The following is a 22,364-nucleotide window of genomic DNA, read 5'->3' on the forward strand; positions in this document are numbered from 1 at the left end:
TCATTTTTGGAAAGCAATGTAAACCCATCTGAGAAATATATCTTCTTGTGCTGCAAAACCCTTAAAAATGAGGAGTGCTATTGAGAGTGATTTTAAATGATTATGCTGAGAAATTGAATTAAGAGTATGCTTTTGAAAATAATTTCCTAAAGATATCTCAGCTCCTATTCAGGGAGAGCCCAAGAGATGAAAGCATACACAGTTTGGTTACAGATTCCTATTGATTGTATTCCACTTACAATAATAAAAATAAACTCCAGATACAAATCTAGCAATATTACTAATTCATTACAATTGGTACTTATTTTCTTCATTAACTTTTTATTGTTATTTTCAACTTACACAGCATGCACAAATGCAGCAATTATATGTTGAGCACGAAAGGGGAAGGCTCTTTATGTTCAATGTACTGTATACAGCAGAAGTCATTACTTCAGCGGGGCTTTTGGAAGCACACAAAATAAGTACAGCCTCATACAACAAGTATAATTAACCACAAAAAGTAGGTGGGCTAAGCTACTAATCTATTCAGCCGAGAGTTAGTTTAGCATATACAAATCACATGATATAGATTAGCCTGTCTGACTATATCACAGCAAAAGACCTGGGCTGCATAAATTGTTTTGTAGGACGATATGTTGACTAGAAAAAAGCCAAAGCCAAAGCCAATGTCTTGTGCCCAATTCTACGTTTTAAACAGTGCTTAACTCTTTTTTTTTTTTTTTTTAAAGATTTATTTATTTAATTGAAAGGCAGAGTTACAGAGAGGCAGAGGCAGAGAGAGAGAGGTCTTCTATCCACTGATTCACTCCCCAGATGGCTGCAATGGCCGAAGCTGCACTGATCCGAAGCCAAGAGCCAGGAGCTTCCTCCGGGAATCCCACGTGGGTGCAGGGGCCCAGGGACTTGCGTCATCTTTTACTGCTTTCCCAGGTTGTAGCTGAGAGCTGGATCAAAAGCGGAGCAGCCTGCACTTGAACCAGAACCCATATGGGATGCCGGTGCTGCAGGCGGCGGCTTAACCTGCTGCGCCACAGTGCCTACGCCAATAGTGCTTAAATCTTGACACTCCTCAGTACAGTGTTGGTTTTATGCATTGTATGCATGTGTTGAAATCTCACACTGGAAATATACACAATTGTTATTAAAAATTAAAGATATATAGTCACTTAACATGTTTATAGCAGAGTCTGCTTAATAGCTTCCAGATTTAATGCTGCTCCTTTGAACCCAAAATGAAGCCATCCTCAGTGCTAAACAGCGTGCGTGTTATAAAACAGACATAGATAAAGAGCCAGAGGTCTGAGTTCTTGTCTCAGATCTGTACCTGGTTAGTTATTTGACCTTAAGCAAGTTATTTAATCACTCAGTGAGATTACTTGTCTATAAAACTGGGACAAGAATGGGCTTCAAATCAGTAGTTAAATTAACAGGGCACATACCCTGCTAGATTCAAGTAACCTGTGGCCTGATATAACCCATTCTGACCACTACCTCTCTGCAAGACACAGGGCTGGGTGTTGAGGGAAATGTGAATGTGAGGAAGAAGCAGTCTTTGACTTAAGGTGTTAAAGCAAGAAAATAATCTATGCAACTAGCAGCATTCCTGGCATCTATTACTGATGTGTTTTTATTTCTAGAAATGTTTCTAGAACTTAACTGCTGGAGCTATTACTCACCATTGGGTCCACAGTCCACCCTTATCCACTGACAGCCTCCTCGTTTAATGAAAGAGGGAGAGAGAGAGAGAGGAAGACTGACCAACCTTAGTCCCCACTCCCGTAAGGTACTGGGTAAGACAGGTGGCTTGGTGGCTGAGGAACTCTGTCCTCACTGTGCTCTCTGGCTCTTCTTCTCACTCCTGAAAACTGCAGAGCTAGATGGTGCAGGTAATAGAGGCAGAGCCAAGATTCTCAGGTAAGTTGTCTCTGACCCTGGCATCTTTCCACTCTGTAGTTTTCAGCATTTTGGGTCTCCATTTTCTGTTAATAAAATTATCCCATTCCCTCCTCTTCCCAAGTCTGTAAGTGCAGTAAAGTGTCCTTAAATCTTCAATTGCATCCTATCCCTGCAGGATCAAATAGAAATCCCATAGTACAGCAAAAGACAATTCCTACTAGCCCTAGAGTAGAAGTGAAGAAGATAAAAACATGATCAGGGTGTTTTCCTTGCCCCCACCCCACCCCACACACCACCACCAAAAGGGTTTCTACAAGAATGTTGCTGATGAAATGTAAGGAAAAGAAGTGAAGCTGAGGGAGCCCAGAATTAGGAATAGTGACCAAGGGACTGGCAGTCATGATGAGTCAGGTTACAGGGGCAGAAGTAGTAATGCAGTGAGAGAGCTGAGAAGTTAGGGGGTGGCCAATAGAAAGTAGGAGATTTGAAATGAAGATTTCAAAAGTGTAACAATTCTGAATGTTTGTGTTTCAGTTGTGCCTGAGAGTAAGTTAGACAGAATATGGTAGATTGAATAGACGGAGAAACTACATGATGGGAAGTTCACATGATTGAATTCAACCAGGAAAACCACCGGACTGAGCAAGAGGCCAAGGACATCAGTGAATGCAGAGAGACAAGAGAAGCTGGGTGATGGTGGAAAGTAGAACTGGTTTCAAAGAAACTAGTTTTCACCAGGATGGTGAGGAGATAACGGGTCCTGTCTCTCTCAATACCTCAGTTTGTGGCTTGTAAGGGTCAAACATACCTACTCATAAATATACAGGATTCAAAACCTTAGGAAAAGCCATGACTCAATTAGAGCTGGAACCTAAAAGGACTATTCTGTGAATAATTCTTCTCCTCCTCCTCCTTCTCCCCCTTCCTCCTCCCTTCCCCCTCCCCTCCCCCCTTAATTACATAATTAAGTTATATACTTTTTCATTGGCTTTCAAAATCCTAGCACTATGGCCAGCACTCAAGTTCCATGTATTATTGTTGATTTATTGAGACAAAATTTCCTTATGGGGTTGAACATGAATTTTGGTAGAGCTCTGTACAATATCAAAATAAAAACTCTGTATGACATATATCTTTTACTGCACATTTTCTTTCACAGATTTATTCTTTAACTGTTATGATATGCAGAAGCTTGTATATTTTGATACAGGAACCATTTTTAAAACTTGACTTGTGCCTTAAGTAGAGGTACTGTCTAATGGACTTCTCATTTAGACAAAGAGCAGAGTCCATTTCATTTGTTATTGTCCCAAAATGCTTAGTGCTTTGAGTTTTGGTATTGTTAGTTATAGTTGTACTCATTGGAGATACCATATCAAAAAATACTTGGATGATTATGTACCTGTAAGATTTGCTGCTCTCCATGGGTAATTTGTATCTTGCAGTAATACAAAGCTCTTATTACTCTACTATAATTACTTATATATTCATTGCAAATAATGATGTAACGGACTTTCAGAGGCTGTACATAAAAGAACCAACAAGCTGAGACATAAAACAAGTTTCCACCCTTTCCTTCCAAAGCTGCAGTTAATCACTTGAACGCTAGCCAATATAAGAGAAAGCTGGCAGACTTTTCTTTGCAGCAGGCTATGTAAAAATGTTTATAATTTACAGCTTATTATGCCATGCAAATGATTGTGTTCCCAGTGAAGGAGAGTGAGAAAATATGTCTGTGAAATTACTTAGCTCCCCTTTGTTGTTTTCTGGCAACAGTGGAAGGATACTTTGCACTTAAAATGCATTTTTGTGTTTAATTGTACATCATTCAATGCACATCTTTAAAAACCAGGAATTTACTTTTCTCCTCTCTTTATAGGTAGTCCAAGGCAATTTTAATTTAATAATAAGATGAAAAATCAGAATTGTCAGGGAATTTTAATGGAGTAATACTAAACTAGTAGGGTTTAATTCCATTTATGGTTTTATTTTTGATACACCTGCAGTGCTTAACAGGCATATTTCCAAAGGTACCTTGTACAAACTTTGTTTTACCTTGTCTGTGGCATTTGGCTGAGAATTAATCTTCCTCAGGAACAGTAGGTAAGGTACCTTGGTCCTCTCAGTAATTTGTTGGATATATCCACATGTCTCAGGTCTTTTCTTAGCATTTTCTAATCTAATTGACTTTACCTGTTAGATTCACAGAGCTGTTGACATCAGATACCATATAGTCTTTCACGTTTGCCCTTCTCTCTGTATCTGGAACACTACGTCAAGTTTACCCTCAGTAAGCACTCCTCAGATCAGATTTTGTTGGGAAAGTAGCTAAGGCTGGCTCTTGGGTGTCACAGATGGGCCTTCAAAGAAGGCGGTTGCTGAGGGAGGCAGGTGAAAGCACAGGAGCTGGTACCTAAAAATCTGCATGGCCTTTTCCCTTCTGATTCTTGAGCTTCAAATGCCAGGGGGAGAGCTTTCTATTTTGTTTACACTTCCCTGCAGGTAAAAGGAAGAAAAAAATTATATTTAAATATTTAAAACATTTAAGAACATGTTTAATTTTTCTATTCTCTAGTTTGTTTTAGAAAGAATGTATTAGTTGGGGACGTTGTACTTGATCAGTTCTTATTAACTGCACATCTCCCCACCCACCCACCCAGCACAAATAATCAGATTTTTAGTATATTTAAATGGAAATTTTTGAGCACCTACAACTCCTATGTTTTTGAGAAATAATGAAGTACCATTTCAGAGTAAATAGGATGGTTAAGTCGATATCAAAGCATTATCATTTTTAATCTTCATTGTCTCCTTCCTGGGGTTTTTTGGTATATCTTCCCTTTTACCACTGCACGAAAGAAGTGTTTTGTTTTCTCTCTCAAACCTTTCTTTAGAAGTTAAGTGTTACAACAAGATTAAACTCAGCTCTGATTGTGTCAGAGTAAGCAAATGACTGTCAGGGTGTATTCTATCTTAGCTGAGGTCTACAGCAGCCAGTCCTGTGGGTGGCAGGACAGGTGTCTGGCTCTGCTCTCCACTGACCTCTTCTGGCCTCCTGTTGGATGTACTGTGGATGGATGGCCACTTCCTTGGGGCATGAAGGCGGTGGCCAAGGGAAAGTAGAGGAAATTAACCAGGGCACATTATCTCCCAACCTCTTCACCACTGAGCACCCCTTTGTTGTTACCCTACCCCCTTTCAAAAACAGCCTGTTTACCAAACACTTTCTACATAAAATCGCAATTACTTGATTTTCCGTTTTCTTAGACACACTTGTAACTGCCAATCCCCGTATCTGATGGCTGTGAGATGACCAATATCTCATCTTATTAATGGGTACAAAATTAAACAAAATTGAAATTTTTATTAACGGATGTACTTTTTTCCAAGGATAAACGAATGGTTTCCATAGATATTTCGGAAAATCGAGTTGGCATTGTGGCGTAGTGGGTAAAAGCTGCTGCCTGTGACGGTGGTATCACATTTGGGCTGCTCCATTTCTGATCCAGCTCCCTGCTAATGTTTGTGGGAAAGCAGCAGAAGATGGGCCAAGTGCTTGGTCCCCTGCACCCATGTGGAAGACCCAGATGAGGCTCCTGGTTTTGGCCTGGCCCAACCAGGCCATTGCAGCCATCTCTGGGAGCGAACCAGAAGATGGAAGATATCTCTCTCCTCTCTCCTCTCCTCTCTCTCTCTCTTTCTCTGAAACTCTGACTTTGAAATAAATAAGTAAATCTTTTTTGTTTTAAAAGAGATTTTGGAAAATAACCTCTATGAAAAATTCTTCACCTGCTCTGAAGAATCCTTAAGGATCTGAATACCCCAAACTGGTGTGTGCTCTACACAGTGTCATCAAGCACTAAGTGCTCACCGTTTCTTTGTTATGGAAATGGTGACCATTAATAGGTCAGTACTATATTCAGTGAAGATGACTCTCCCCTGTTATTGTTAGAAATGAGTATTATATTAGACGTGCTTTCATTTTTTACCCATAAAATAAGAAGCTAGACATTGAATCCAAAGGTTTAATGGTGTCCTGGATAGTTTCCCTTCTTTCTTTTCTTTCTTCCTTTTTTTTTTTTTTTAAATATGTATTCATTTATTTGAAAAACAGAGATAAAGGATTCTTCCATCTTCTGGTTCACTTTCCAAATGGCCACACAACAGCCATGGCTTTGCCAAACCAAAGCAAGGAGCTTCTTCTGGGTCTCCTATGTGGGTGCAAGGGCCCAATGACTTGGGCCAACTTCTGCCACTTTCCCAAGCACATTTGTAGGGAGCTGGATGGGAAGTGGAGCAGCCAGGACACAAACTGGCACCAATATGGGATGCCGTTGTCACAACTAGTGGCTTAACCTGCTGTGCCACAACACTGGCCCCTTCCCTTCTTAAAACTGGAAGGTCAGGCAAGCTTTTAATTTGAGTACTGTCTTTGGAGAATGCGTGGTCATAAAACTCCAAATTCAGACATGTTGTTATTTTGAGATAAAATAACAGGTTTGTCACACACACAGAGGAAAGATTTATTTCTGGGACTGCATTAAAGTCTGTGATTCAGACTATTAATTTACTGCCTTGGTTCTCCCCCTCACCCATTTGTGCCTTTCCTTCTCAATTCTTCACACTGTCTTTCATCAAATTCTTGTCTATATTCCCCACAACTACTGGCTGTGTTTTTTGTCAGTTATTGAACATCATCTAATGTAATACCTGAGCCATCTCAACCTCTGTAGAATAGGGCAGAGGAGAGAGCAAGTGAACAAATGACAGACCACAGAGCAGTGGAAAGAAACTGCACTGTCATAGTGGCCTCTTTAACAAAGCCTCGGGTTCCCCAGAGGAGTGGGCTGTCCAAGGCCTTCTTTGGGTCCACCCTCAGCAGTCTTGTTCTCTCTTTGTACCTTGGCATTCGTAATTATTTGTACTGCTGAAGTGCACTTAGAGCAGTGATGGTCACTTTGAGGGTTGGTTCCTTTTGCTTTCCTGTGGTTCAGCAATATGACTTCTGGTTCTGTGTTGTAATTATCATCTTGTGGTCGTTTATACCTTTTGTGACTTCTGATGTTCTTTACCGGGGGCTTTTCTGGTAGAAGAAAATACAGTCTAGTAAGGTTCAAATCCAGGAATAATATCACAACCGTTTATTCAAAGTTATGCGTATAGTACATGTACAAAGTTATAGAGATGTAGTTTTATGTATAGTTTTAAAAAAAAAGTTGTAGTCTGTGCTTATCACTTATTCATTAGACAGAATATATTAGAAGGTCAAAAACTGCTGAATTAAAACACTTTTGAGGATGTGAAAATGGCAGTCATTTAAAAAGCTGCATCAGAGTAGATAAATAAGGACTAATTTGGAAAGATCCAATATTCACAAAAAGATGAAATCTCTTTTACTCCAGAGGAAAGGACAAACTACTGTCATGATGCTACTCTCAGTGGCTTCTTGAAACCACCAGTCTACCCAAGAGTCCACTGGGCTGTAAATCAGAGCATAAGGAGGCACTGTATTAGGACATAATGACATTTCCATAAAAAAGAAAAAAATTTGTCTAAAGTATCTGATTATACATAAATTGTACTGAGTACCACCCCAAAGGAATTAAATGAATCTGTTCTCTGTCTTCTAAAAGTTTTTTTTTTTTTATATCTTGCAGGTATTTTGAAAGTAGACGCACATACTAGATGAAAAACAGATTACAAAAATTAAAGTGGTGCTGTTACAGATAGCTCATGTTTAGTCAGTTGAGGGAAAAACATGCAAGATTACTGTTGTATCTCGTTGGGCAGAGTAAGATTAACTAAGGAGGGGCAGGCATTGTGGCCTAGCACCTAAGGCTGCCACCTGCTATGCCAGCTTCATATGTGGGCAGCAAAAATGGCCCATGTGTTTAGGCCCCTGCCACCTAGGTAGGAGACCTGGCTGAAGCTCCTGGCTCCTAGTTTCGGCCCAGCCCAGCCCAGGCCATTGCAGCCATCTGGTGAGCGAGTCAGTGAATGAAAGATCCTCTCTATCTCTGTCTCTTGCTAGAACTCTTTCAAATAAATGAATAAATAAGTCTTTGGGGGAAAAAAAAAAGAATAAGAAAATTCAAAATTTGGTTCTAGCAAATTATTCAGACTTATAGTTAACATTAAGTAGATTGTACATTCATACACTCTGCATTTTTTTTTTTAAGATTTGTTTATTATTTGAAAGGTAGAGTTAGAGAAAGGGAGAGAGAGAGTGCGAGCGAGCAAGAGTGAGAGAGCGAGCCTGGAACTCCATCTAGGTTTCCCCCATGAGTGGCAGGGGCTCAAGCTTTTTGGTCATCCTCCGCTGTTTTCCCAGGTATTCCCATTGTGTTAAGTGGAGTAGCCAGGATTCAAACCAGTGCTCATATGGGATGCTGCTGTCGCAGATGGTAGCTTAACCTGCTGTGCCACAGTTCTGGTCCCCGCTCTGCAATTTGGTTGACCAGATCTGGACCTGAAGCACAGTTTTCTTCAAGATACCTTAAAAAAAAAAAAAAAAAAAAAAAAAAGGTCTAAACCATTCTAGGACTTCTTGGTGACTTTGTTTCATAAAGTCCATCAATATAATTCAGGATATTTTCCTCCCATTTATAGCAACTTCAAAAAAGGAGATCTCTTACAGTTGTGTATTCTGGTAATCTGAGGTCATTGATCCCATTTCAGCTGTGTCCCATTCCTCTGTCTTCCCTTACCCGCCTTCTCAGTGTATTTCTCCCCCATGGTTCTCATTGGGTAGAATTCCCCACTCGGTCCCACTGTGAGTGCTACTTCTTTGGGAAATTCTTGCCTCACTCCATCAAGATTTGAGTTAGGCCCCCTTCCTCTGGGCTCTCTTGGCAACCTGCGGTTACTTCTGAGATAATATTTACTGCCCAGGATTGAAATTACTTGGTTTCTTGTCTGAATCCTTCACTGTCTTGGCCATGAGCTTCTTGAGTCACAGAGCTGTAGTTTTTCCTCTTGCTTCCCTCCAGTGCCTTCTCAGGTCTGATATATGACAGGCACTCAGTAATCGTTCATTAAATGAAAACAAGAGATCCTTGAATAATCAATATAGTTGATTAATGATAAAATATGGGGAAAGTATATTTGGAATATTATCCCTCTGATTCTAATGAATAATAACATTTTATCAACAGAAGTCTCTTCGAATGATCGCTTTGCTATAACTGTTTACTCTGCCAATAACTCAGATGCTGTTAACTAATTATCTGCTGATTTGGTAAACTCCACTAAGTATTATTTAGCAGTATCCGTTTTAATTTTTGTAGCTTTTTCCAAGTTCTGCCTTCTTGACCAGATGTTCCAAGTTATAATAGTTATATCTGCATGTTACAATTTATTAAATATTGATTAATATGTGTTTGCCACAAAGGTGAGAAGTCAGGTTATGTTTTTAAGAAATAAATATAGCAGAGGTGAATTTATAATCAAATTGGGCACAAAGGCAATATAAAAAAGGTTTAAAAATAAGTTGATATAAACGAGGCATATCAAAGTATAGCTTGGCACTTCATCATTAACTTTAAGTTAGTGACTTTTGTCAGTTGATGTCACAACCTTGGTGTTATTTTTAAGATAGCTTTTTTTAGTGGTATTTAATTAAGTAATGTGGTGTTTGCTTATTTCAAACCATCTGCCTTCGTTCCTGTCACAGCCATGCTGCCAGGGCATTGCTTTTATTCTCTCTTTTGTTAATATTCTGTGTTAGATAATGGTTTCACAAATAATAGATTCCAAGGACCTTTGATCCACCATTACTGTAAAATAAAATGCAACTTAATTTTTTTCTAGGCATAATGGTTTTAACCTTGTGTACTAATTTGACTGTGCTTGTGGGGGCAGATCCTTAAATGAGACGCAAATGAAGGAAAAATTGCTAATGCTGCCACTGTATATCTAATGAGCACTGTGTAATAAACCATAACCTCTTCGACATTTCTCTGGAAAGCGACGTGATTATTTTGGATGGCTAGCCCTTTGTGGATGGCTCATTACCATCTGGCATAATATGTATTGATAGAGACTGTAATTGTCAACCCCTATTTGACATGCCGCCTCTAATAAATATGGCTGGCATCACTGGAGCCCACTAATGGTTATATAGGAAACTGTAATTAAAGGAAAAAAATATATTTTTAGGTTAAAAGATTGTGTGTGTGTGTGGGTGGGTGTAAAACGTCTCTACAGGGGATTGTCTGTCCTTATCCCATTCCCACGGCTTTTGTATTTGAGTATGTGAAGCTTCTGCTAAGGATTGCTGCTCTTTTATCAGTACAGAGACCAACATGTGACAAGACCTACGTGTGCGTGTTGGGGGAGACAGAGAGAGAGAGAGAGAGAGAGAGAGAGAATGACTGACTCTACTGGCAAAGAAATGACAATATGAAAAGCTCCCTCTAAGTATATGTAAGACTTCTAAGACTGCGCTTTGTATATCTGGGTTTAGCTCAGGGAATTAATGCTTTGAAGACAGTGTTGGTAGCCTCTGATGATCTTTCCCATAGTTTTGTTTTATTTTTTTACCTTTATTCTCATTTTGTTATAAGAATTTTATTTCTTTGATAGAAAGAAAAAGATATCTAACAAGCCAAATTACTCTGAAATATGAGTCCCAAGTATACTAAAGGCCCACAGGATACTTTACACAATATTTAGACTTGAAAAATATGAATTAAAGAGTAGAATTGGGCCCAACTTCATGTTATAAAACAAATGCAGTACTAGTTAATTTATAATTTCTGAAAACACAGAATTGGAATTCTAAGAGAATGGAATTTTTGTTTCCCAAAGTATAATTTTAATATATTTTGAACTTCTGGGTAAGGAAGTGCATTCTTGGTTTATATACTATAGTTCATCATTTTTATGAAGTAGAATTCTCAGCATGGTATGTAAAATTAGAATGTGAGCACATGTTTATATTTCCTGGAATAGACCTAGAAAATCATGTGAAAAGCTAGGCAGCTCTTAGGTTTCTTCCTAGCAATGTGATGTCTGATATCATTCTCAAGCTAAGAAAATGGAAGTCTAGGGAGATGAAAGGAAGTAGTTGATGGGAGAGCATAACTCTGTTCATGCACCATAATTCTGAATCTTGGGCCTGTCCACTTTGTCTAGACAGTTGTCTTGTCTCTTCTTTTTTAAAATTTTTGTTCATTTTTATTTTATTTTATAGGCAGAAAGATGGAGATCTGCCATCTTCTGATTCACCCTCAAAATGCCCTCAATGGCCAGAATTGGGCCAGGACCAAGACAGGAACCAGGAACTCAATCCAAGTCTCCACATGGGAGGCAGGTGCCCAAGTATTTGAGCCTTCCAAGCAGTACATTAGCAGGAAGCTAGGTTCCAAAATGGAGCTGGGATTTGAACCCAGATATTCCAGTAAAGGATGCAGTCATCTGGAGCAGCCTTTTAACCATTGCACCAAACACCTATCCCTGAACTGTTCATGAAATACAAATCCAACATAGCTGTCAAGGGTAGGGAGCATATTTCTGGGGAAGATGAATGGCAAACCATGTGAAGGAAGAAACAACTATGCTGTAGGATGCCAAGGCAAATGGGAACTGAGTAATAACCATTCTTGCACTAGATCTGCCAGCAAATGCCAGATACTTGCAGTGCCTTGCATACACTGTGTGTTTCCTCTGAATGAGACTGTTCCCAACTTTCTTTTTCAGACTAACTCTTACTTACTCCGTAGGATACAGTTCTGCTATCATCTTCTCTAGAAATCTTCCCTGACCCCCACCCAGGTGGAACTAATTACACTTTTCTAGACTTCCATAATACACCTTGCACAAGTCTGTACAAACACTGATAATAGCTACCACATACTGAACACAGACCCTGTGCCAAGACATTGTGTTGAAAGCACTTTATATGTATTACTTCATTTATGTCTTATAACCATCCTAACCTTTGGTCAGTAGTGAAAGTCCTTTTATATAAATAAAGACAGTAAGACTTGGAGATGTTAAATAATTTAGCCAAGATCTACATAGCCAATCAGTAGCAAATCTCAGATTTAAACCAGATTTTTCTTCAAACATACTTTAAAAAAGAGAAATTTATTTATTTGAAAAGCATAGAGACAGAACTGGGCCAGGCCAAAGCCAGGAACCTGAAACTCAATCTGGGTCTCCCACATGAGTGGCAGAGACTCAACTACTTGAACCATCATATGCTTGTCTGCCAGGATGTACATTAGCAGGAAGCTGGAGTCAGAAGCAGAACTGAGACCTGAACCTAAGAACTCCAGTGTCGGAACCAGGTGTCCCAACTGTCATCTTAACTGCTGTGCCAAACACCCATCTTCAAACTCATTTTCTTAATAACAGTAGTATATGAGGGTGTTTCCGAAAGTTTGTAGAAATGGAATGAAAAGATAGTTTCTTTTGTTGTAAAAGTTTGGAAATCCATGCATAATTTTTTATAATACACATTTTCCAGCAAGTTTTAAAAGATCTTTGTTATGCATGGATTCCAATTTTTTATACCAAAATAAATTTAATCTTAAATTCCATTTTCCATGAACTTTTTGAGATATCCATTTATCATACTTTATTGATATGATCTGCTTTTTTCTTTCTCACAATCATTATAAACTCTTAAAGGACAGGACTGCATTTGTCTTATTCATCTTTTGTCTTAGATTCTACCAAAATTGTGCTTTAGAGAGTAAAGAAACAGAATATACATTAAAACCTGCTTGTTTTTACAAATGGACTTCAGTTTTAATTGTGTTTTGTAATAAACTGAATTCATTGTTATTTCTTTGACTTGGTATGTTATCAGATTGTGAACACTGTACATAGATATTGCTTAGTAGGTGTTACTGAACGGTATCCCCCAAAATTAGTAAATTGAAGCCCTAATGTGACTGGCAGTATTTGGGGATAGGACCTTTAGGGAGGCAGTTAAGGTTAAATGAGGTGTTAATGGTGAGGTCCTATTCTCATAGGACTGATGAACTTAAAGGAGAGGGAGAGACAATAGTGAGATGGCTCCCGCACCATGCACACACAGAAGAAAGATTGTGTGGGCACACAGTGAGAAGCTAACTGTCTGCAAACCAGAAGGTAGCCCTCACCAGAAGCTGAATTTGTCAGCATCTCCACTGTGTGTTTTCAACCTCTGGAACCGTGAGAAAGTAGATGTCTGTCTACCGGCAGTAGGGATCATCCAGCCCATGGGCCATGTTATGGCATCTGAAATAATTTGGTCTGGCCCTGCTAAGGCAACTGCAGGTGGCACTCAAAATTTAATAAATCCATAGCAGGCTAATTTTTATGTTGATAATTTTGTATGACCCACGAATGATATTGTAAAGATCCAGATGTCACTGGGCAGAAAAAAGGTTCCTCACCCCAGGAAGTCACCTCGTCTGTGCTGTTTTGTTGTGTCGTCCTGGGCAGACTAATATAAGTAAGCTATTCTAGATTTTCTTGCTTTAGGGTTTAAATAATATATTATATGGAGAAATGTTCATAATTCTTTATTTATCGTGATAAATATACAACTATGGGTTGTGCCATGTAACAACTCAAGAGTTGCATTAATAGTATAATTAGAATAACCATGTAAATACTGTGTAAAATACAGAGAAATGTAATTGCTTTTGTTATCAGGGATCAAAGTGACAGCCGCCTACCATGGGCCACCTGAGGAACAGTCCAGCACCCTTCCCTTCCCCCAGTGTGAGCGCTGAAGCTCTCCTGCTCTCTCCTGGATCAGTCTTTTCCTGTAGAAAAGGGCCGTGGTAGGGCAGGATCTGCACAATGGAAGGAAAGTTCTATTACGAATCATCTCATCCTTATGACTTCAACTTAAGGCCAAGGAAAGCTGAACATTCTTATCTTTTAAGACGGCTTGCCAGAGTGTTCTCTGTTATCAGCTCTCCTGTTAGAAATCTTCACTGCATTCTTTTCTTTAGGATGAGAGGGAAGACAGAGGGCTAAGTTAGCATCATTTATTTCTCTGCTCTCTTCGAATGGAATTAACTCGATAAGGCTGCTCTGATTAATATGTAGACCTCTGTTTTAGACCACAGCAGGGCACTTGCTGGAGATGAAAGTGTGCCGGTGAAATTAGGTAGTATAATGACTTGACATTCAGATAATTAACTGACAGTGAATATTCTTCCATGCTATGTAAGGCCCAACTGTTAGTGCGCGTTTCACTGGCTCAGGTAATCTTACTTAAGCAAAACATAAATAAGAAGCATGTTAATTTTCTTTTGTCCCTGTGAAAATGACTTTTTGGCAGATAATAGCAATTCGCTCATTTTATTCTTAATTTACTGAAGTCATTTGGGGCTCTGGCTGTAAGATGAGGGATATTGCTGGATTTTGCTCCTTTATTACACTAATTTCTTTTTTTCTCAGGCCCTGAGGTGACACACTCAGGTCTTTGTCCTAAGCCTACACCCCACCCATGTTGCAGTTTCAGTCTGCAGGCTGCAGCCATTCTTTCTCGAGCCACTCCTTGGCAGCTGTCAGCTCTGCTCATTGTCCAGCAGTGGCAGGGGAGCCCTGTTTGGCTAGCAGCAGCAGCCACCCTCCTGGAGTCTCCAGCTAACTGCAGTGGCAGCCCCCCGTGACACCAGTAGGCATAAGCCACGGCAGCAGCCTTGCTCTCAGTGATCCCAGAAAAGCCCAGCTCTCCTGTAACCTCTGCATTCTAGCCTTCCCACACACCCCCCACCCCCCACCCGCCGGCAATCCTTAGCAATCATAATTGAATACCCCTGCAGCAGCTAGGGACCCTGACATTCATATTACTCTTATATATTTTGTAGTTATCTTGTTCAATCTTTTTGTTTGTTTGTTTTATAGACAAATAGTTTATTATTTATTTTTTCTTTTTTTTATTTAGTAAATATAAATTTCCAAAGTACAGTTTATGGATTACAATGGCTTCCCCCCCCATAGTTTTCCTCCCACTCGCACCCCTCCCATCTCCCGCTCCCTCTCCCATTCCATTCACATCAAGATTCATTTTCAATTATCTTTATATACAGAAGATCGATTTAATATATATTAAGTAAAGCTTTCATCAGTTTGCACCCACACAGAAGCACAAAGTGTAAAATACTGTTTCAGTACTAGTTATAGCGTTACTTCACATTGGACAGTACATTAAGGACAGATCCCATATGAGAAGTAAGCACAGTGACTCCTGTTGTTGACTTAACAATTTGACACTCTTATTTATGGCGTCAGTAATCTCCCTAGGTTCTAGTCATGAGTTGCCAAGGCTATGGAAGCCTTTTGAGTTCGCCGACTTCTATCTTATTTCGACAGGGTCATAGTCAAAGTGGAAGTTCTCTCCTCCCTTCAGAGAAAGGTGCCTCCTTCTTTGATGGCCCGTTCTTTCCACTGGGATCTCACAGAGATCTTTCATTTAGGTCTTTTTTTTTTTCCTTTTCCCAGAGTGTCTTGGCTTTCCATGCTTAAAATACTGTCATGGGCTCTTCAGCCAGATCCGAATGCCTTAAGGGCTGTCAATCTTTTTTTTTTTTTTTTTTTTTTTTTTTTTTAAGATTTATTTGAAAGAGTTACACAGAAAGAGGAGAGGCAGAGAGAGAGGTCTTCCATCTGATGGTTCACTCCCCAATTGGCTGCAACAGCTGGAACTGCACCAATCCAAAGCCAGGAGCCAGGAGCTTCTTCCTGGTCTCCCACGTGGGTACAGGGGCCCAGGGACTTGGGCCATCTTCTACTGCTTTCCCAGGCCACAGCAGAGAGCTGGATTGGAAGAGGAGCAGCCGGGTCTCGAACAGACGCCCATGTGGGATGCTGGCACTTCAAGCCAGGGCGTTAACCCACTGCACCACAGCGCCGGCCTGTTGTTAAATCTTTTTCCATATTGTATCTCCAGCCAAACTCTGAGCTCTCAAACCACAAACTATGTCTTAAATGATTTTCTCATTGCTAAAAACATTTTTAAAAGATTTATTTATTTATTTATTTGAAAGGCAGAGTGACAGAAAAAAGACAGACCTGCCATCCACTGATCACTCCCTAAATGTCCGTAACAACTGGGGCTGGACCAGGCTGAAGCCAGGAACCAGAAACTCCATGTGGGTCTTCTGAGTGGATGGCAGGGACTCAAGTACTTGGGCCATCATGTGCTGCCTCCCAGTTGCATTAGCAGAAAGCTGGATTGAGCTGGAACCAGATCCTAGGCATTTCACTGTGGGGTGTGGATGTCCCAGTAGAGGCTTAGCCCACTGTGCCACCTTGCCCATCTTTTTTTTTTTTTTTTTGACAGGCAGAGTGGACAGTGAGAGAGAGAGACAGAGAGAAAGGTCTTCCTTTGCCATTGGTTCACCCTCCAATGGCCGCCACGGCTGGCGCGCTGCGCTGATCCGAAGGCAGGAGCCAGGTGCTTCTCCTGGTCTCCCATGGGATGCAGGGCCCAAGCACTTGGGTCATCCTCCATTGCCTTCCTGGGCCACAGCAGAGAGCTGGCCTGGAAGAGGGGCAACCGGGACAGAATCTGGCGCCCCAACCGGGACTAGAACCTGCTGTGCCGGCGCCGCTAGGTGGATACTTAGCCTATTGAGCCGTGGCGCCGGCCACCTGCTTCTATTTATTATTAATTTTTTAAAGGTTTATTTTAATATTTATTTGAAAGGCAGAATTAGAGAGGGAGGGAGAGACACAGAGAGAGAATCTTCATCCACTGATTCACTTTCCAAATAGCCAACAATAGGCAGTACTGGGCCAGGCCTAATCCAGAAGCCTGGAATTCCATCTGGGTCTCCCACGTGGGTGTCAGGGCCCCAATTACTTAGGCCACTTTCCGCTGCTTTCCTAAGCACGTTAGCAGAGAGCTGGACTGGGAGTAGAACAACTGGGACTCAAACCGGCAGTCATATGGGATGCTGATGTGGCAGGCAGTGGTTTGTCACATTACACCATGATGCCAGCCATTATTAATTTTTTTTATTGCTCCCAGGATGTAAACTCCTGGAGGGCAGAACTCTGATGTTTTCACTGTGCAACGACATCAGCAAGCAGCTTCTGGCATACCACAGGTACTCCTAAGATGGACAGAATGGCATGCACATTTGGCCATCCTTCCAATGAGTTATTTGCTAAAAATATACATTCTCAAAATGTATACAGACTTTAATAACCTGTATCACCTGCCTTCTCCAAAACTGGGGACCAGTACTATGGATGCAGGAGGCCAGGAGAAGTCATGCCAGGAAAAGAGAGATTTAACTGTGGGAGAGAAGATGCAACAAGAAGCAGCATGGTCCTCGAAGTCTCTATGAAAATCAGGTCCTAATATTTATAGCTGTTTTGGGCTTGAAGCCAAAATTGTAAAATTAACATATTTTGCAAATTTAAAATGTTATTTTCTGAGGTGACAGGGGACGTTTTCAGACATCTCAGCTTTTGTTTATTAGCCGATAAGCTTCACCAAATTTGATTACAAAATTCATCTCTGATCTTTTTTTACTATTTTAGCACCATGTAATCAATGTTAATTGATTTTTAAGATTGCTTATCAAATACTAATACATCTTTTTAAAAATCTTTTTATAATGATATATCTATGTACTGTATCTAAAGGACCACCAAAAAATATAATTTCTGGAACATATGCATTCCAGCACTGTAAAAGGATTTGCTCATCTTGTGCTGATTTTATCTTGTCACTAAACAAGTATTTTGAGAAGAGTTCAACCAGGAACTTAAATTGTTTTGTCAGGCTCTTGAAACATGATAAACATTTAGAAAAGCATGATGAACATTTAGAAAAAATTAGAAGTACAGCTTATACTTTTTTTTTTTTGACAGAGTTAGACAGTGAGAGAGAGAGAGAGCTTATACTCTTACTATCTGCATCCCAATTGGGGAGTGAACCAGCAGATGGAAGACCTCTCTCTCTGCCTCTCCTCTCTCTTTATAACTCTGACTTTCAAATAAATAAATAAATAATATTTTCTTTGCTGATGAAGCAAACTTATTGATTGTAGAGGAAAAAGCATCAGATGGGATTTAGGGGACCTGGATAACAGTTCAAATATCTACCACCTATGAGGCATTAAGTATTCAGTCAGCCTTTCCTGTCTGCTGGATCTTCATCCGTAACACAGATGTATTAGTCTAAATAAATGATTTCTCAGGTTCATCAAGGAACGTCAAAGGCTGGTCAGGCCTGGAGGCTGAGGAGGGTCTGGATGGGTAGAAAAAATTGCCCATCACCAAGAGAGCATCAGAAGTCCAGGGGACTCTGGGGTCTGTGCCAAATCCACGATGCCCCCACAACATCATGGATGTTGTGATGCCACAGGTGACTCCCTGTCACCATGGGTTGGGGGTCTTACTGCTCTGCAGGTGACTCTGTCCTGACCTGTACTTAGCAGCTAGGTGGGAGGTAAAGTTTCCTCTAAAGATGTAAGAGACAGGTGTGCTGAAGCACAAGCAGTTGAAAGTTACCATTCAGTAACCACTCACTATGTAAAGGCACTGTTCTCAGAACTATCTATACAGTCAGTTAACAATTAACCCTCACAACACTGTGACCTGTGCTGACATCACTATTTTAGGTGTAAAGACTGGGCGCTGAGAGTGGCCCAGCTAATGTTCAAGGTCCCAGAGTTAATGAATGGCAGAGCTGGGATGTGGATCTAGGCCATCTGAGTCCAGAATCTGAACTCTTAAGCTTTGTGCTTTCTGGTGTCTAACAGTGCATGTGGTAGCCACAGAAATGACATGAGCAATGCATGACTACGTGTTCAAATGATGCTCTTCTTGAATGCTGCTTCAACATCTCCCAGAAAACCCTGAAGTTCAGATTGCCTGGAAAACAAATTTGCATGCCCTAGACTGGGCCAGGTGCTCAGCTGGGGGTCACTCAGCCAGGGTGGAAGAGACAGCTATGTGGAACATATGTGGCAGCTACTTTCCACCTTATGGTCTGAGGGCATTGGAGAGGGGTACCATTTCCAGAGAAAAGGAGGTCATTTTCAGAGGGATCTCTAGAATCACCACCGTAATCAATGGCTAAGTCTGGGCTGATTTCAAGGCACAAGTTGGAGTTGTTTTTCTTCACTGAATCCTAGGTGTGAAACTTATGTCCTTGTCATTTCAGAGACTTAAAAGGGAAATTACGGATGGTCACAAACCAGGTCTTTTATTTTTGTTTTGAAAGTGGAATAGCCCACTTAGCAGAATTTCATAGTCTTTGACACTATAATTTTATTTCTAGAAGGGTGTCCTACAGAATTCTCCCACAAATGCACATAGATATATGCATGAGAATGTTTTATAATATCATTATTTATAATAAGAGCAGCTAGGAAGTGACAAGTATTTATTAATAAAGTCTGAAGAACATTGTGGTTCATCCTTAATATGGATAAATATCCATCATTAAAGAGAATAAGATAAACCCATATGTAGTGACATGGAAAAAATCTTTAAACTGTACTCATGTCAAATAAATAAAGCAAGGGACCTGTACTGTGGCACAGTGGGTAAAGCCTCTGCCTGCAGTGCCAGCATCCCATATGGGCGCCCATTTGATTCTTGGCTGCTCCTTTTCCCATCCAGCTCTCTGCTATGGCTTGGGAAAGCAGTGGAAGATGGCCCAGTCGTTGGGCCCCAGTACCTGCATGGGAGACCCAGAAGAGGCTCCTGGCTACTGGCTTCAGATTGGCACAGCTCCAGCCATGCAACCAATTGGGAGTGAACCAGCAGATGGATGATCTCTCTCTTTCTTTCTCTCTCTCTCTCTCTCTCTCTCTGCCTTTCCTTCCCTCTCTGTGTAACTCTTTCAAATAAATAAATAAATCTTTAAATAAATAAATAAAGCAAACTATAATACCATATATGTATGTGTGTATATGTATATATATGAACATATTTTATGGGAAGATGTATAGCATTTGTTTTATGTTTATAAATGCTTAGCATTTTATTTATGTTTATAAACATTTGTTAAAAAACATTTAACAAAAGTCTGAAAGAAAATGTGCTAAATTATAAGAGAGAAAATTTCTGGAGAATGCAGTAGGATGGGGGGGGGGTAGTGAACTTTGTGGCACGCCAGAGAAGATATAAAGATACTCTAAAAAAAATTGTGGAAAATGGAGTTAAATAATAAGTTCATTTGGGTGCAAAAAAAAATTGAAAAGCAAGAGTCTTTTTAAAAAGTTCATGGACGGGGCCAGCGCAGGTAAAGCTACCACCTGCAGTGCCAGCATCCCATATGGGCATGAGTTTGAGTCCCAGCTTCTCACTTCCTATCCAGCTCTTTGCTATCGCCTGGAAAAACAGTGGAAGATGGCCCAAATCCTTGGGCCCCTGCACCTGCGTGGGAGACCCAGAGGAAGCTCCTGGGTCCTGACTTTGGATCATTAGCCCAGCTCCGGCTGTTGCAGCCATTTGGGGAGTGAACCAGTGGATGGAAGACTTCTGTTTCTCTGCCTCTACTTCTATAAAACTCTGCCTTTCAAATAAATAAATAAAGCTTAAGAAAAAAAAAGGTCATGGGAAATGCATATTATGAAAAACTGTATGTGGATTTAAATTTTTTTGCACCAAAATAAACTTGCCTTTTAATTCCCTTTTTTCATAAACTTTCTGTAGCACTATATTTTTAAAGAAATACTTTTTAAAATATATTTATTTAGTTATTTATTTGAAAGACAGAGTTACAGAGAAGTAGAGACAGAAAGAGAGGTGTCTTCCACCCGCTGGTTCACTCCCCGAATAGCTGCAATGGCCAGAGCTGAGCTGATCTGAAGCTAGGAGCCAGGAGCTTCTTCCAGGTTTCCTGCGTGGGTGCAAGGTCCAAGCACTTCGGCCATCTTCCACTGCTTTCCCAGGCCATAAGCAGGGAGCAGGATCAGAAGAGGAGCAGCTGGGACTCGAACCAGAGCCCAGTGCCACAAGCAGAGGCTTAACCACAACACCAGCCTCTATTTTTTTTTTTGTTTGTTTTATTTATTTACTTGAAAATCAGAGTTACACAAAGAGAAAGGGAGAGGGAGAGAGATCTTCCATCTGCTGGATCACTACCCAGTTGTCTGCAATGGCTCAGAGCTGTGCCAATCTGAAACCAGGTACCAGGAGCTTCCTCCTGGTCTTCCCGTGTGGATACGGGGGCCCAAGGACCTGGGCCATCTTCTAATGCTTTCCCAGGCCACAGCAGAGAGCTGGATTAGAAGGAGAGCAGCCAGGACTTGCACCAGCACCCAAATGGGATGACAGCACTGCAAATGGCGGCTTTACCCGCTCCGCCACAGTGTTGGCCCCATCTATTTTAAAATTTTCTAGTAACCATGCTAAAAATATGAAAGGAAATAAGTAAAATTAATTCAAATATTTATTTAAACTAATATATCTAAAATATTATGTCAGCATGTAATCAGTAAAAGGCGCTTACTGAGATTTTTATATTCTTTGTTTGTACTAAGTCTTTTACACTACAGCAAATCTGGGTTCAGACCATCTATGATATTTTAAGTGCTTACTAGCTATCTGTAGTTAGTGGTTATCAGATTTGAACAGCTAACCTCTCTATCCTTTTGTATTGTCTTAATTTTTTACAGTAAGAGTAAGCTCTCATCTGACTTGCATTGTGATTTTTTAAAAAGATGAGTTGTGATTTTATATTTTATGCTTCTGGCACCACTTTTCTATGAAAAAATTTGAATGGCATGTTTGTTTCACTTGAGATAAACAGCTATGGATTTTTGTCCAGTGAACATGCATTAAGTGTTAATTCTATCCTTGAATTAGGTAAAATGGTCCAATTTGAAAGAATGCATAGCAGACTTTCTCATTACCTTGTTTTTATGTATTATGCCTTTCTTTGTAAGACCATGGCAACCTTTGGAATATATCTGTTGTTTCTATGGGTCAACAAAAAACATGCAAAAGAAGAAATGTGAAATGTAAGGATTGCCTGGTGTGTGTGGTGTGAATATAAAGTGATAAGGTAATTTTGGTAAATAAACCATATATAATTGCCATTCAAAATAATTTGTTTAAAAGTGGCATATGAATGGAAAGTGCTCAAGGTACCTTTCAGCATCCATGTTTTGAAATACCTTGTAGTCTATTAAAAAAAATTCAAGCATTACTTTGAGATACCTAACAGATCTGTCATTTGTATTTGGCTTCAGATCACATACAGATGCTCCTCCATTTACAGTAAGGTTATGTCCCATAAACCCATCATAAGATGAGAATGTTATAAGTAAAACAAAAATGCATTTAAATGCATTTTTAGTCAGCAGTGGGGTTAATGCACCTAACCTAGCGAACATCCTAGCCTAGTTACACAGCACTCTGTTGTGTGAGTTTTTTCCCTTGTGATCCTGCAGCATCAGGAGAGGATGCTGTGCCACACATTGCTAACCCAGGAATAGATAACAATTCAACACTTGAAGTATAGTTTCTAAGTACATAGCATTTTG

At 40.2% G+C, this 22,364-nt stretch overlaps 1 protein-coding gene across 6 annotated transcripts in view; it reads left to right on the forward strand.

The window, feature by feature from the left end:
* PDSS2 (decaprenyl diphosphate synthase subunit 2) overlaps positions 1 to 22,364 on the forward strand; it is a 293,668-nt gene that overhangs the window by 136,153 nt on the left and 135,151 nt on the right. The window contains exon 3 of one of the 6 annotated variants that reach the window (XM_089332768.1): positions 19,492 to 19,766. The exons of the other annotated variants lie outside the window; for them this stretch is intronic. Within the exon in view, the coding sequence (XP_089188894.1) occupies positions 19,492 to 19,630 (139 nt within the window). The 3' untranslated portion in view covers positions 19,631 to 19,766. Of the gene's footprint in view, positions 1 to 19,491; positions 19,767 to 22,364 lie in introns of those variants that run through there. 6 annotated transcript variants of the gene reach the window in all.

Source organism: Oryctolagus cuniculus, chromosome 5, assembly GCF_051225735.1.
Source record: "Oryctolagus cuniculus isolate XC-2025 breed Fujian yellow rabbit chromosome 5, ASM5122573v1, whole genome shotgun sequence".
Classification (NCBI taxonomy): Eukaryota; Metazoa; Chordata; class Mammalia; order Lagomorpha; family Leporidae; genus Oryctolagus; species Oryctolagus cuniculus.